The sequence below is a fragment of the Ornithorhynchus anatinus genome, chromosome 2 (assembly GCF_004115215.2).
Source record: "Ornithorhynchus anatinus isolate Pmale09 chromosome 2, mOrnAna1.pri.v4, whole genome shotgun sequence".
Lineage (NCBI taxonomy): Eukaryota > Metazoa > Chordata > Mammalia > Monotremata > Ornithorhynchidae > Ornithorhynchus > Ornithorhynchus anatinus.
Window position 1 is genome coordinate 22,209,953 of NC_041729.1, and position 15,391 is coordinate 22,225,343.

At 52.9% G+C, this 15,391-nt stretch overlaps 1 protein-coding gene across 1 annotated transcript in view; it reads left to right on the plus strand.

Moving 5' to 3' along the window:
- The window catches only part of LRRC75B (leucine rich repeat containing 75B), a 41,260-nt gene that overhangs the window by 14,238 nt on the left and 11,631 nt on the right, over window positions 1-15,391 (plus strand). The window contains exon 2 of the mRNA XM_029047896.2: window positions 6,113-6,241. Coding sequence (XP_028903729.1) covers window positions 6,113-6,241 — 129 coding nt within the window. The remainder of the gene's footprint in view (window positions 1-6,112; window positions 6,242-15,391) is intronic.

Genomic DNA, 15,391 nt, shown 5'->3' on the forward strand with positions numbered 1-15,391 from the left:
TGAGGTTAGAAGCCAGGTCCTCTAGTTCCCACGCCTCTGTTCTTTCCATTAGGCTACGCTGTTTCCCATGCACTCTTGTAGGAAAACTAATTTCCCTCTACTCATCCTATTTTAAACATAAACAGTGGTGTCTTACCTGGAAGAAAGGAAAATTGGCTTGAAATTTTCCTATGATACTTGATCACTTTACAAAGGCCAGAAGAGTTTGAAATGAGTGATGGTTTCTATTTGTCCGAGAAGTCAGAATCAGAGAACTGGAAGGGACCTCAAGAGGTCATTTGGTCCAGCCCTCTGTCTCCAAGCAGGCACACATCTAAACCATCAAAGACAGATCGCTGTTTCTTCTTTTTTAAGGTGCTGATCTTCAGGGAGAGATATTCCATTACTTCCTTAGCCTGCTCCAGTTTTCATCCATCCCGATAGTCAGTGAGTTCTTGGAAGTTCTTCCTCAGAACTAATGCAACTCTAGCATGCTGCAGTTTCCATCTGTTGGAATCCCTCTGACCTTGGAAAACAACTGGCCGACGTCTTCTTGGCCATAGCCTTTCATATCCGTGACACACTTACTTAGTCAGCTGGCCCTTAGGCACTTCATCCTGGCTCAATAATTCTAGTGTGCTTTAACCTTTCCTTCTAGCCAGTGTTTTCTCGTCCTTGTCCCAAGCTTGAGTAGCAAAGCTCTTCCAGGGCAGTGATGAATTTGAGCTCTTCTTGCTGACATCTGGTCCCCCACCGGAGGTTCCCATATGCTCCTCATCAAACGAGGAGGTGAGGGGATGAAGAATCCTGCCTCTCGTTCCCTAACGTAGTCTCAGTTGCAGGTTTTCCCCGGAGGTTAAAGGTTAACCCCACGAAAGGCATAATTCTATCTGGGGGTGGGAGGGTGGAATTTCATGCATCTGCATTTTGCTTTGACATTTGATTCTTTACCAAGGGACTCAGCCAGGGATGAAAGGGGACCAGGGCTCCTCAACCAATCATCAGGTCTGCCCCTCTCCTTTGCCCCCCAGGGCCAACCAGCCCCTCGCATGCCATGGGATCTCAGCTCCCAAAGTTCCCGGCCCCCTCCTCATTGCTCCAGTCGGCTCCAATCGACTCGGCTCAGGGCCGGGAGGGAGCCCGGGACCTGGGCCCAGAGCCACTTGGAGCTGAGAGACAGAAATAAGCGTTGTTTCCACTCCTCAACCCTCCCTTTAGGTTCGATTCTGCGGGGCCTCCGCCAGCCGTACCCCGGGCACCAGCCCAGAATGTCCAGTCTGGACCCTGGCTGGATCCAGTGGGCGGCAGCCCAGGGCCTACTCGGCCCTGATGATGGGGCAGAAAGCTCCTCCCCGCAGAGCTGGCCAGCCCGGACCCAGACCGACCAAAGCCCACGGTGATCCTGGCTGGGCTCCCCATAGCCCGGGGTGGGGGGCACATGTGGGAGACGGCGGTGTGGGACTCTGTAGAAAAGCTTCCACTTTGTCAGCTAGAGAGAGAACATCAGCACTTGCCCACCGGGAAGGAGCCAGACCGGTGTACCCCTCGGGCACCCACCCCCACCTGGGGGTTGGCAGGGGGCCGTGGACAAGGGTAGGGAGCAGGAGGCCTTAGGGTCCCAAGCAGGACTGTCTTACCACGTTTCCGACCATCCAGGAGAGAGACCTCCCGAGAGCCCAGCATCTCACCCCAGCGGCCCTTCCTCAGGGTCACAAGAGGATGTCACCCGTGCTTCCCCTCTGGGGCGACGTTTACCCTGAACCTTTCCTTCAGGCCTGTACTTGATGCCTAGGGTACTCAGACTTTTACATCTCCTGACTCACCAGTAAGGGCTTCCTTATAATAATAATAACAATAATTATAGTATTTGCTAAATGCCTATTATTTGAGCACTGGGGTAGATACATAATATTCAGATCAGAACGTCCCTGTCCCACATCGGGGCTCAAAATCTAAGGAGGAAGGAGAACGTATGAGGAAACTGAGGCTAAGAGAAGTTAAGTGAATTGCCTGAGGTCACACAGCAGTAAGTGGCTCCTGCAACTCACTTCCCTGTCAATCAATCAATCCTATTTATTGAGCATTCACTGTGTACAGAACACTGTACTAAGTGCTTGAGAGAGTACAATACAACAGAGTTGGAAGACACATTCCCGACCCACATGGAGTTTACAGTACGGTAGTCTACACTTCTCCCTTACAGCCCCGTGACCGCCTATGGGGCGGGGGTTGGTTGCGTGTCTGTGTGTGTAGTGAGGGGAAAGGAGGGGCTGGCAATCGGCAACACCCCGGACACCTCAGTTCCCAGGGCTCCGGAGGGGTCTCAACACCTTTCCTGGCTGCCTTCTCTGGCTTCAGCTTCCCACCCTAAGCCCCACTTTTCTCCCACTCCCTTCTGCGTCGCCCGGACTCGTTCCCTTTGCTCTTCCCTCCTCTCTCCACCCCACAGCACTTAGGTATGTATCCGTAATTTTATTTATGTATATCGATGTCTATTTGTATTGATGTCTGTCTCCCCCCCCCAGACTGTGAGCTCGTCGTGGGCAGGGATCGTCACTCTTTATTGCCAAGCGCTTAGTACAGTGCTCTGCACACAGTAAGCGCTCAAATTCGACTGAATGAATGATTGAATGAATACTCTGCATTCCGCCCCCTCCTCCCCAGAGGACAGCCCTGCATCCCCCACTGATTCAGCCTCCTCTGCTTGCTCAGGGTCCCTGCTAGCTCAGTATCTCCCGCCAACTCAGCATCCCCTGCTCCTCAGTATCTCCTGCTACCTCAATACCCCCAACTAGATCAGCAACCCCTACATGCTCAGTGTCCCCGCCAGCTCAGCAACCCCTCAGCTAGCTCAGCATCTGCTAGCTCAGCCCTCCACTAGTTCAACGTTCCCTACTAGCTCAGCATCCCCCACTAGATCAGCATCTGCAGTAGGTCAGCATCCCCCACCATTTCGGCCTCCCCCTCAGCTCTGGTTTGCAGAGCCTTGACTAGGAGTGTGGCCTCTGGATCCTCATGTGCATCGGACCCGGGCCCAGCCTGACCCCCCCATCCCTGCCGGCACAGTGCCGAGAGCCTTCTGTTCCGTGCTCCCGCCCTCCTTTCCCTCCACCTTTCTTTTCTTTCTCCCTCCCTTTGTCTCCCTGTCTCCCAACCTCACAGTCCTCAGTCTTGCTCTTCTGTCCTCATTCCCCGGCTTCACCCCCACACTTCTCTCCCTGATAATCACATTCAGAATGAATAGTGTGGGAAGGAAAAAGCCCACGGGATGGAAGAGAAAAACCTGAGAAGCAGCGTGGCTCAGTGGCTAGACCTCAGGCCTGGAAGGCAGGAGGACCTGGGTTCTCATCCTGCCTCTTCCATTTATCTGCCATGGGGCAGTCACTTAACTTCTCTGAGCCTCAGTTTCCTCAGTTACTTCTCTGAGCCCCATGTGACACATGGACTGTGCCCAACCTGATTGTATTTACCCCAGTGGTTAGTACAGTGCCTGGCATGTAGTAAATGCTTAACAGATACCATTGAATAATAATAATAATCCTATAGATAATTTTTTTTAAAAGAACAACAACAATGCTGGTATTTGTTAAGCGCTTACTATGTGCATAGCAACGTTCTAAGCACTGGGGTAGATACAGGGTCATCAGGTTGTCCCACGTGAGGCTCACAATCTAAATGCCCATTTTACAGATGAGGTAACTGAGGCACAGAGAAGTTAAGTGACTTGCCCACAGTCACACAGCTGAGTGGCAGAGGCGGGAAGAAGAAGGCTTACAGGACTTCCTGTTGCCACATGGTCTAAAGTTTTAACTCTTGGAGTTGGCTTGGGCTCTGTATCCTCAGCATCCCCTCAGAGAAGCCTCCTGTCTGTTTGAAAGTCCTCCAGGGACGGGGAGGAAACCAGCTCCTTTTACCCTCCCATCTCCCCAGTGATCAATCCTCCCCTCCAATCTTCCCTGTGTCTGCCCTAAACCCAGCCCGCTGCAGCTCCGGTCCTTAGCGGAGCAGTTGCCCCACCCTTCCCATCCAACTCTGTGATGCTGCCAGTTGTCAGTCGATCGTATTTATTGAGCGCTTTCTGTGAGCAGAGCACTGTACGAAGCGCTTGGGAGAGTACCGTAAAACGATAGAACAGACACATTCCCAGCCCACGATGCCCGCTCTTTTAGACAGAGTCCCGTCAGCAAGGGCTGGTTCTCTTTCATTGGTTTCAGTTGGCTTTGGGGCTTAGTAAGCCTCCTGCCCGCACACAATTTCTTCATCACTATTTATGGGAAGCAGCAGGGCATAGTGGACAGGCTTGGGAGTCATAAGGTCCTGGGTTCTAATCCTGGCTCTGCCACTTGTCTGCTGTGTGGTCTTGGGCAAGTCATTTCACTTTTCTGTGTCTCAGTTACTTCATCTGTAAAATGGGGATTAAGACTGTGAGCCCCTTGTGGAACAGGGACTGTGTCCAACCTGATTACTTTTCGTCTACCCCAGTGCTTTGGACAGAGCTTGACACATAGTAAGCATTTAAATACCATAATTATCATTAACTATTACTTGCTGCTGGTGACTCCTCCAGATGCAAAATGGATGAAGCCTCTTCCTGCCTCCTTATGCCCCCCTACCAACCCTTCTCTACCCTAGTGCCTTTTCCATTTCTCTCGGCAACATCATAGGACACTGACAGATGGCTTCTCCTCGTCACCTCCCCCCCACGCATCCTCTTCTCTGACCTTCAGCACCATCCCCCACTTCCACAGAGACACGGCGCTCTTCCCTCCCCTTCCCCCTGCATCGTCCTCCACTTCCTGCAAGAATTAACCTTCACCGTCTCCACCCTCTGGCCCAGTCCTGGCCTGGATCCCTGTGGCACCCAGAATAGAGTACATGTGGGTTTGGAGATAGCAGGAGTCGGGATAATGGAGACCCGTGAATGTCTATGGATGTGGCCGTGGCCACAAGGGACAAGTTTATTGTAAAAGTTGCAACATAGAAAAGCTGTAACCAATTAAGCAAGGATCTAGGGGTGATCACCCAGACCTCCTGGTTGGCGCGGACCCGGGGCAGTTCATCGGCGGGGAATCTATCCAAGAGGATGCATATGACAATAGGAAACCACAAAACCTTAAGCAAAACCTAACTGCAGTTCAGGGAAGGGGAATACTCACATAAACCACCGGAAAAGGATGAGCCTCCCTGGCTGCCTTCTCTGGCTTCAGCTTCCCACCCTACAGATACAGCTGTCCCTTCAGCTCCTGCGTTTCGTCACTGAGCCCCTCGGGTGTCCCAAGAGTCGAATCCCAGCCGACGACTCACCCAGTAATTGGGTGTCCTATGATTGGCCCCAACCCTGATAAACCCTCAAGGGGTAGCGGATCGTTGAGAGCCAAGAGCCAATTGGCCTATAAAATGAGGATGTGATAAGGACTGTGTGATAACCTTGAATCTCACCCCCACACTTAGCACATCATAAAAGCTATAACTGTCATCATCCCATCAGTCACCTTAATCAATCAATGGTATTTATTGAGTGCATACTGTGTGCAGAGCACTGTACTAAGCACTTGGGAGAGTACAATACTACAGAATTGGTAGACATTTCCTGCCACCAAGAAGAAGCTGCGTAGCCTAGTGGAAAGAGCATGGACCTGGAAGTCAGAGGTCCTGGGTTCTAGTCCTGACTCCACCACTTGTCTGCTGTATGACCTTGGACAAGTCACTTCACTTCTCTGGGCCTCAGTCACCTCATCTGTAAAATGGGGATTAATGCTGTGAGGCCCATGTGGGGGAGGGACTGTGTCCAATCTGATAATCCTGTATCTACCCCAGCATTTAGTAGAGTGGCCGGCACACAGTAAGCGCATAACAAATACTGTAAAAAAAAAAAAAAAAGACCCTCAATACTTATTTGGGAATCTCTTCATTTATTTGCTTACTTTTTTATCATCTGTATCTATTATCTTTCTTACTCTTTTACTCGGTGAACACTGGGCAATTTACCCTCCGCTCTAGGCTGGGAAGCCAGGGACTGGCGCTTTCGCTTGTTCTGTGCGTTCCCAAACACCCAGGACCGTGCTCTGAGCACAGTGGGGGTGCCCTACGTTCACCCAGGGACCATTGGATAACTTGTCTCTTCCTCTCACAGGACCTAGGGCTGGAGGGAACCCTTCTCAACGAGATCCTCTACAAAAACGCCACCTTTCTCAACCTGGTGGACCCCATCTCCCACGATCTGCTCATGAGTCTCGCCCGGGACCTGCAGTGCCCCAAAAAGGTAAAATCTTAGGCTGGGACTAACCCCACATTCATTCATTCATTCAATCATATTTATTGAGTGCTTACTGTGGGCAGAGCACTGTACTAAGCGCTTGGAAAGTACAGTTCAGCAACAAATAGAGACAATCCCCGCCCACAACGGGCTCACAGTCTAGACATCAAAACAAGTAAACAGGCATCAATAGCATCAATATACATATGTAGAATTATAGATATATACACACCGTTAATAAAAATTAATAGAATAATAAATATGTGCATATATACACAAGTGTTGTGGGGTGGGGAGGGGGGTTAGGGCAGAGGGAGCGAGTCGGGGCAATGGGGAGGGGAGGAAGAACAGAGGAGAAGGAATGCTTAGTCTGGGAAAAGGGGGGAACTCTGCCTGGTGCTGGGCTTTTGGGGAAGCAGTCCTGGGCCCAGGAGGCCAGTAGTTCTCAGGAAACAGAAAAGCAGGGTGGCCTAGTGGAAAGAGCATAGGTGTGGGAGTCAGAAGGACTTGGGTTCTAGTCCCAGCTCCGCCACTGGTCTGCTACATGACCCTGGGCAAGTCACTTTGCTTCTCTGTGTCTCAGTTACCTCATCTGTAAAATGGTGTTTAAGACTGTGGGTCCCAATGTGGGACAGGGACTGTGCCCAACCTGATTAGCTTATGTCTACTTCAGTGGTTAGGACAGTGGTTGACACGTAGTAAGCACTTAATACTATTATTATAATTATTATTATTACTAGAGGGGAGAGGAGGAGGCTGGGAGCTGGGAGCCTGAGGGGGAAAAGAAGCCCGTGGTCTTCAGAATGATAATCTGCTGGGCTCTGAAGTTTGGGTTTGATGGCTCGGCCTCTGGCCAAGTGGAAATTTCTTGAGTCCCTCCAGGTCAGTCCATGGAGGAAAAGCAGGAAGCAGAGAGGGAGGAAGGGAGAGAAGCAGTGTGGTCTAGGGGTCAGAGCACAGGCCTGGGAGTCAGAAAGACCTGGATTGTAATTCCTCTTCTGCCACTTGTCTGCTATGTGACCTTGGGGAAGTCATTTAAATTCTCTGTGCCCCAGCTACCTCATCTGTAAAATGGGGATTAAGACTGTGAGCCGATGTGGGGCAGGGACTTTGTCCAATCTGATTTGTTTGTATCCACCCCAGCCAGTAAAGAGCCTGGCACATAGTAAGCACTTAATAAAACACTACAATTACTGTTATTAAGACCAGGATCTCGTCTCAGGCCATTTGCACTTAATAATAATAATAATGATTGTATTTGTTAAGCGCTTACTATGTGCCAAGCACTGTTCTAAACGCTGAAGTATATACAAGGTAACCAGGTTGTCCCACATGGGGCTCACAGTCTTAATCCCCATTTTACAGATAAGGGAACGGAGGCACAGAGAAGTAAAGTGACTTGCCCAAAGTCACAGAGCAGGCAAGTGGCGGAGCCGGGGTTAGAACCTCTGACTCCCAAGACCATGCTCTTTCCTGACCTCCAGTGTGGACAGTCGTGCCCAAGCAAGCTGACTCGAACAGGTTTGTCCGCCCGATTTCAGGCTCGGGTCTCCTGGTGACCCTGACAATGGCAGCTGGAAGCCCAGGCCCCAAGACTGCACCCACGTTCAGGATGTTTTTAAAGAAAAAAAAACAACAGATTGAAAGACGAGCAAGTGGAAAGAAAGGGTAAAATTACATGCTGGTCTGGGCACCTCGAGTTGAGAATCCAGACAGCTAAGGACCCAGCACACTGAGCCTGGCACATGTTCCCCAAGCCCTGTGCACATGCGTGTGTGTGAGCACGCACACTATTTGGCAACTGCGTTCTCTCTGTCACCGCTCCCTAAGTTGGGTGCTCCAGACTTACCATTCATTCAATCATATTTGTTGAGCGCTTACTGTGTCCTGAGCACTGTATTAAGCACTTGGGAGAGTAAGCAGCGTGGCTCAGTGGAAAGAGCACGGGCTTTGGAGTCAGAGGTCATGAGTTCGAATCCCAGCTCTGCCACTTGTCCCTCCTCCTCCTCCTCCTCCTCTCTCGCCCCGCTCCGGTCTATTCTTCACTCCGCTGCCCGGCTCATCTTCCCGCAGAAACGATCTGGGCATGTCACTCCCCTTCTTAAACAACTCCAGTGGTTGCCTATCGACCTCCGCTCCAAACAAAAACTCCTCACTCTAGGCTTCGAGGCTCTCCATCACCTTGCCCCTTCCTACCTCTCCTCCCTTCTCTCTTTCTACCGCCCACCCCGCACGCTCCGCTCCTCCGCCGCCCACCTCCTCACCGTCCCTCGGTCTCGCCCATCCTGCCGTCGACCCCCGGGTCACGTCCTCCCGCGGTCCCGGAACGCCCTCCCTCCTCACCTCTGCCAAACTGATTCTCTTTCCCTCTTCAAAACCCTACTTAAAACTCACCTCCTCCAAGAGGCGTTCCCAGACTGAGCTCCTCTTCCCCCTCTACTCCCTCTGCCATCCCCCCTTTACCTCTCTGCAGCTAAAGCCTCATTTTCCCCTTTTCCCTCTGCTCCTCCACCTCTCCCTTCCCATCCCCACAGCACCGTACTCGTCCGCTCAACTGTATATATTTTCGTTACCCTATTTATTTTGTTAATGAATTGTACATCGCCTTGATTCTATTTAGTTGCCATCGGTTTTTACGAGATGTTCTACCCCTTGACGCTGTTTATCGCCATTGTTCTCGTCTGTCCATCTCTCCCGATTAGACCGTAAGCCCGTCAAACGGCAGGGACCGTCTCTATCTGTTGCCGACTTGTTCATCCCAAGCGCTTAGTACAGTGCTCTGCACATAGTAAGCGCTCAATAAATACTATTGAATGAATGAATGAACTTGTCAGCTGTGTGACTGTGGGCAAGTTACGTCACTTCTCTGGGCCTCAGTTACCTCATCTGTCAAATGGGGATGAAGACTGTGAGCCCCACGTGGGACAACCTGATTCCCCTGTGTCTACCCCAGCGCTTAGAACAGTGCTCTGCACACAGTAAGCGCTTAACAAATACCAACATTATTATTATTATTATTACCATACGGCAATAAACAGACATATTCCCTGCCCACAACGAGTTTACAGTCTAGAGGGGGAAACAGACATTAATATAAATTACAGTTATGTACATAAGTGCTGCGGGTCATCGCCTGCTTATTAACACTATTGTATTGTGTCTTACTGTACCATGTTGCTATATTAGCGATTTCGCTTGTTACTGTTTATCGTCGTCAGTGCTGCCACCCACCTCTCTGACCTCACCGGCCACCTGACTTTGAGTTTGATCAGGTCGCCCCTTAATCAAGCCTACCCCCGACCCTGGTCATCGCCCGCTTATTAACACTACTATATTGTATCATACCGTATCATGTTGCTATATGAGCACTACCGTATTGTATCATACTGTATCATGCTGCTATATTACCGATTTCGTTTGTTACTGTTTATTGTTGTCAGTGCTGCCACCCACCTCTCTGGCCTCGCCATGTCCCTCCTCCCCCCCTCCTCCCTCCCGCCCCTTCCTGTCCTCCCCTTCCCCTTCCCCTCTCTCGCTCAGCTCTCTCCCGCTCTCTCCTCTGTCTCCTCCCCCCCTCCCCTCCCCTAGAACCCCACTTTACCAGCGCTACCCCTCTTCCCCCTCCCCCTACTCTTCCCCCCACCAAACCCCCTCCTCACCCCCTCCCCCTTTCTCTCTTCCCCACCCACGCCCCATCACAGTCCTCTTGTCCCACCACTACCCTTCATCCTCCTCTCCCCCTCCAGGGCCCCGCCACTTCCTTCCCATCCAAACCCTCCCCTCCCCGCCTTGCACCCACAGCTACTTTCAAGTGTGGCCTCTGGAACCCCCGCTCTATTACAGGTAAGCTACCTTCGTCCATGACCTTTTCCTCTCCCGCTCTCTCCTCCTCGCCCTTTCGGAAACGTGGCTCTCTCCCGAAGACACGGTCTCCGCCGCCGATCTCTCCGGCGGAGGCCTCTCCTTCTCCCACTCCCCCAGACTCACCGGTAAAGGAGGAGGCGTCGGCTTCCTCCTCTCGCCCCGTTGCCGCTTCCACACTATCCCTCCTCCCCCCTCCCTCTCCTTCCCCTCCTTCGAAGCCCATATCATTCGCCTCTACCACCCCCTCCAGATACTTGTCGCCGTCATCTACCGCCCTCCCGGTCCCACCTCCGACTTCTTCAACCACCTTGACTCCTTTCTCACCTTCCTTCTCTCCTTCTCTCTGCCCACTCTGATCCTCGGAGACTTCGACATCCATATGGATGTACCCGACGACTCCTCTGCCGCCCGCCTGCTATCCCTCCTCGACTCTGCCGACCTCCTCCTCCACCGTACCGCGCCCGCTCACTGACTCGGTCACACCCTCGATCTCGTCATCGCCTACCGCTGCACTATCTCCTCCCTCACCGACTCTGAAATCCCTCTCTCTGACCATAACCTTCTCACCTGCCTCATCTCTCACACTCCCTCCCCCTGCAAATCTTCGCTACTGCCCCAGAGACCTCCGCTCTCTCTATCCCATCCGTCTTTCCAAAAGCATCTCTCCTCACCTTGCCGCCCTGTCCTCACTTCCCACTCTCGACGATCAGGTCTCCGCTCTCAACTCCACCCTCTCTACTCATCTCAACTCTCTCGCCCCCCTTTCCCTCCGCCGCTCTCGCTCCACTAACCCACAGCCCCGGATCACCTCCTCCGTCCGCCTCCTACGCTCCTATGCTCGAGCTGCCGAGCGCTGCTGGCGAAAGTCCAAGCACCGAGCCGACCTCACACACTTCAAATTTATCCTTTCCTGCCTTAACTCTGCCCTCTCCTCCGCCAGGCAAAACTTCTTCTCCTCCCTCATCGACACCCATGCCCGTCACCCCCGCCGATTGTTCCGGACCTTTAACTCTCTCCTTAGGCCCCCTGTTCCTCCCCCTCCCCCATCTCTCACCCCTAATGATCTGGCCACCTATTTCCTCACGAAAATCAACACGATCAGGTCTGAGCTCCCCCAAGTCACCCCTCCGCCTCTCCCCTCCCCTCCACCGACCCTCTCCCCTACTTTCCCATCCTTCCCTGCAGTATCCTCAGAGGAGATCTCCTCCCTCCTCGCAAGTGCCACCCCCTCCACCTGCGCCTCGGACCCCATTCCCTCTCACCTTCTTAAAACCATCGCCCCTGCCCTCCTCCCTTCCTTAACTTCTATTTTTAACCACTCAATCTCCAATGGCTCCTTCCCCGCTGCCTTCAAACATGCCCACGTCTCCCCCATCCTAAAAAAAACCCGCTCTTGACCCCACTTCCCCCTCCAGTTATCGCCCTATCTCCCTACTACCCTTCCTTTCCAAAATCGTAGAACGAGTCGTCTACAATCGATGCTTAGAATTCCTTAACTCCCATTCTCTCCTAGACCCCCCTCCGATCTGGCTTCCGTCCCCTCCACTCTACCGAGACTGCTCTCTCTAAGGTCACCCGTGACCTCCTTCTTGCCAAATCCAATGGTTCCTACTCCATTCTGATCCTCCTCGACCTCTCTGCTGCCTTTGACACGGTCGACCATCCCCTCCTCCTCCATACCTTATCTCACCTTGGCTTCACGAACTCCGTCCTCTCCCGGTTCTCCTCTCACCTCTCTGGCCGGTCATTCTCGGTCTCCTTCGCTGGCACCTCCTCCCCCTCCCATCCTTTAACTGTTGGAGTTCCTCAAGGGTCAGTTCTCGGCCCTCTTCTGTTCTCCATTTACACTCGCTCCCTCAGTGAACTCATCCGCTCTCATGGCTTTGATTACCATCTCTACGCAGATGACACGCAGATCTACATCTCCGCCCCGTCCTCTCCCCCTCCCTTCAGGCTCACATCTCCTCCCGTCTCCGGGACGTCTCCACCTGGATGTCGGCCCGCCACCTAAAACTCAACATGAGCGAGACTGAGCTCCTCATCTTCCCTCCCAAACCCGGTCCTCTCCCAGACTTCTCTATCACCGTCGATGGCACGACCATCCTTCTCGTCTCTCGGGCCCGCGATCTCGGTGTCATCCTCGACTCGTCTCTCTCGTTCACCCCACGCATCCTATCCGTTACCGAGACCTGCCGGTTTCACCTTTACGATATCTCCAAGATCCGCCCTTTCCTCTCCACCCAGACGGCTACCTTACTGCTACGGGCTCTCGTCATATCCCGGCTAGACTACCGTGTCGGCCTTCTCTCTGACCTCCCTTCCTCCTCTCTCGCCCCGCTCCAGTCTATTCTTCACTCCGCTGCCCGGCTCATCTTCCCGCAGAAACGATCTGGGCCTGTCACTCCCCTTCTTAAACAACTCCAGTGGTTGCCTATCGACCTCCGCTCCAAACAAAAGCTCCTCACTCTAGGCTTCGAGGCTCCACATCACCTCACCCCTTCCTACCTCTCCTCCCTTCTCTCTTTCTACCTCCCACCCCGCACGCTCCGCTCCTCCGCCGCCCACCTCCTCACCGTCCCTCGGTCTCGCCCGTCCCGCCGTCGACCCCCGGGCCGCGTCCTCCCGCGGTCCCGGAACGCCCTCCCTCCTCACCTCCGCCAAACTGATTCTCTTCCCCTCTTCAAAACCCTACTTAAAACTCACCTCCTCCAAGAGGCCTTCCCAGACTGAGCTCCTCTTCTCCCTCTACTCCCTCTACCACCCCCCCTTCACCTCTCCGCAGCTAAACCCTCTTTTCCCCCCTTTCCCTCTGCTCCTCCCCCTCTCCCTTCCCATCCCCTCAGCACTGTACTCGTCCACTCGACTGTATATATTTCCGTTACCCTATTTATTTTGTTAATGAATTGTACATCGCCTCGATTCTATTTAGTTGCCATTGTTTTTACGAGATGTTCTTCCCCTCGACTCTATTTATTGCCATCGTTCTCGTCTGTCCGTCTCCCCCGATTAGACCGTAAACCCGTCAAACGGCAGGGACTGTCTCTATCTGTTGCCGACTTGTTCATTCCAAGCGCTTAGTATAGTGCTCTGCACATAGTAAGCGCTCAATAAATACTATTGAATGAATGAATGAAAGTGGGGATGACTAAAGGGAGTAAGTCAGGGTGATGCAGAAGGGAGTGGAAGAAGAGGAAAGGAGGGTATAGTCGGGGAAGGATGCGCCTTCAATAAGACTTTGAAGGGGCGGAGAGTCATTGTCGGATTTGAGGAGGGAGGGCGATCCAGACCCGAGGCAGGATATGAGGGAGGGCCTGTCTCTCTTCCTAGCTGGAGATGAAGGGGCAAAGGGTCTTCTGAGAAGCAGCGTGGCTCAGTGGAAAGAGCCTGGGCTTCGGAGTCAGAGGTCATGGGTTCGAATCTTGGCTCTGCCACTTGTCAGCTGTGTGACTGTGGGCAAGTCATTGCACTTCCTCTGTGCCTGAGTTACTTCATCTATGAAATGGGGATTAACTGTGAGCCTCACGTGGGACAACCTGATGACCCTGTATCTCCCCCAGCGCTTAGAACAGTGCTCTGCACATAGTAAGCGCTGAACAAATACCAACGTTATTATTATTATTGTTCTGAGAAGACTCGGGGATGCCAGGGGCCCCCAGAGTGGGGCAGCCTGCAGCTGGGGTCCCTGAGGCCGGCTCCCGCTGCCGCCTCCCCAACTCCGGCCTCGAGAAGCCCCATCCCAGGGCGGAAACTCCTCTGGCCTGTTCTCAGAACATCCCGTCTTCACCACGTGGCCAGGCCAAGCCCCAGTGGCACACTTCTTGCCAAGGGCCCTGGCCTTTCCAGCCCAAGCGTTGTTTCCCTTCGCAGAGAGCTCACGCCCGATCCCCTGGGTCTAGAGAAGCAGCGTGGCTCAGTGGAAGGAGCCCGGCCTTGGGAGTTGGAGGTCACGGGTTCTAATCCCAACTCCGCCGCTTGCCAGCTGTGACTTTGGCAAGTCACTTCACTTCTCTGAGCCTCAGTTACCTCATCTATAAAATGGGGATTAAAAACTGTGAGCCCCACGTGGGACAACCTGATCATCCTATGTCCCCCCCCAGCCCCCAGTGCTTAGAATAATAATAATAGTAGTGTTGGTATTTGTTAAGCGCTTACTATGTGCAGAGCACTATTCTAAGCTCTGGGGTAGCTACAGGGTCATCACGTTGTCCCACATGAGGCTCACAGTCTCCAGAAGCAGCGTGGCTCAGTGGAAAGAGCGCAGGCCTGGGAGTCAGAGGTCATGGGTTCGAATTCCAGCTCTGCCACTTGCCAGCTGGGTGACTGTGGGCAAGTCACTTCACTTCTCTGTGCCTAAGTTACTTCATCTGTAAAATGGGGATTAACCGTGAGCCTCACGTGGGACAACCTGATTACCCTGTATCTACCCCAGCGCTTAGAACGGTGCTCTGCACATAGTAAGCGCTTAACAAATAGCAACGTTATTATTATTATTGTTCTGAGAAGACTCGGGGATGCCAGGGGCTCCCAGAGCGGGGCAGTTACCTCACCTGTAAAATGGGGATGAAGACTGTGAGCCTCATGTGGGACAATCTGATGACCCTGTATCTACCCCAACGATTAGAACAGTGCGCTGCACATAGTAAGCGCTTAACAAATACCACCATTATTACAGTCCATTTTCACATTCCCTTCTGGCGCTGTTCGGAGGGGCACTTGGACTTCCCAGATGGCTACGGTTGTGTTCTGGATTCCTCATGAAACCTTCCTGGAGGGTTTTGCTGCCATCCAGGGGAAGAGCTGAGCCATCAGCCGGGTGCTCCAGAAAAAGCCCTACTTGCACGGCACCTCCCCACTATAATAACATTGGTATTTGTTAAGCGCTTACTATGGGCAGAGCACTGTTCTAAGCGCTGGGAGAGATACAGGGTAATCAGGTCGTCCCACGTGAGGCTCACAGTTAATCCCCATTTTACAGATGAGGGAACTGAGGCCCAGAGAAGTGAAGTGACTCGTCCACAGTCGCACAGCTGACAAGTGGCGGAGCCGGGAGTCGAACTCATGACCTCTGACTCCGAGGCCCGGGCTCTTTTCCACTGAGCCACGCTGCTTCCCCAGCCACGCTGCTTCCTCTTGGTAAGAAATCCAGCCCCCCTCCACCCCCCAACCCTCCCACCCCGGTTATATCGGTGTGGGCAAGGGAGACCATGGGGAGCCAAGGGAGACCGTGGGGAGCCAATGGTCTCCCGTAAAGCGAGAGTAAAGACCTGCAGCAGATATTGAAGACAGGCTACC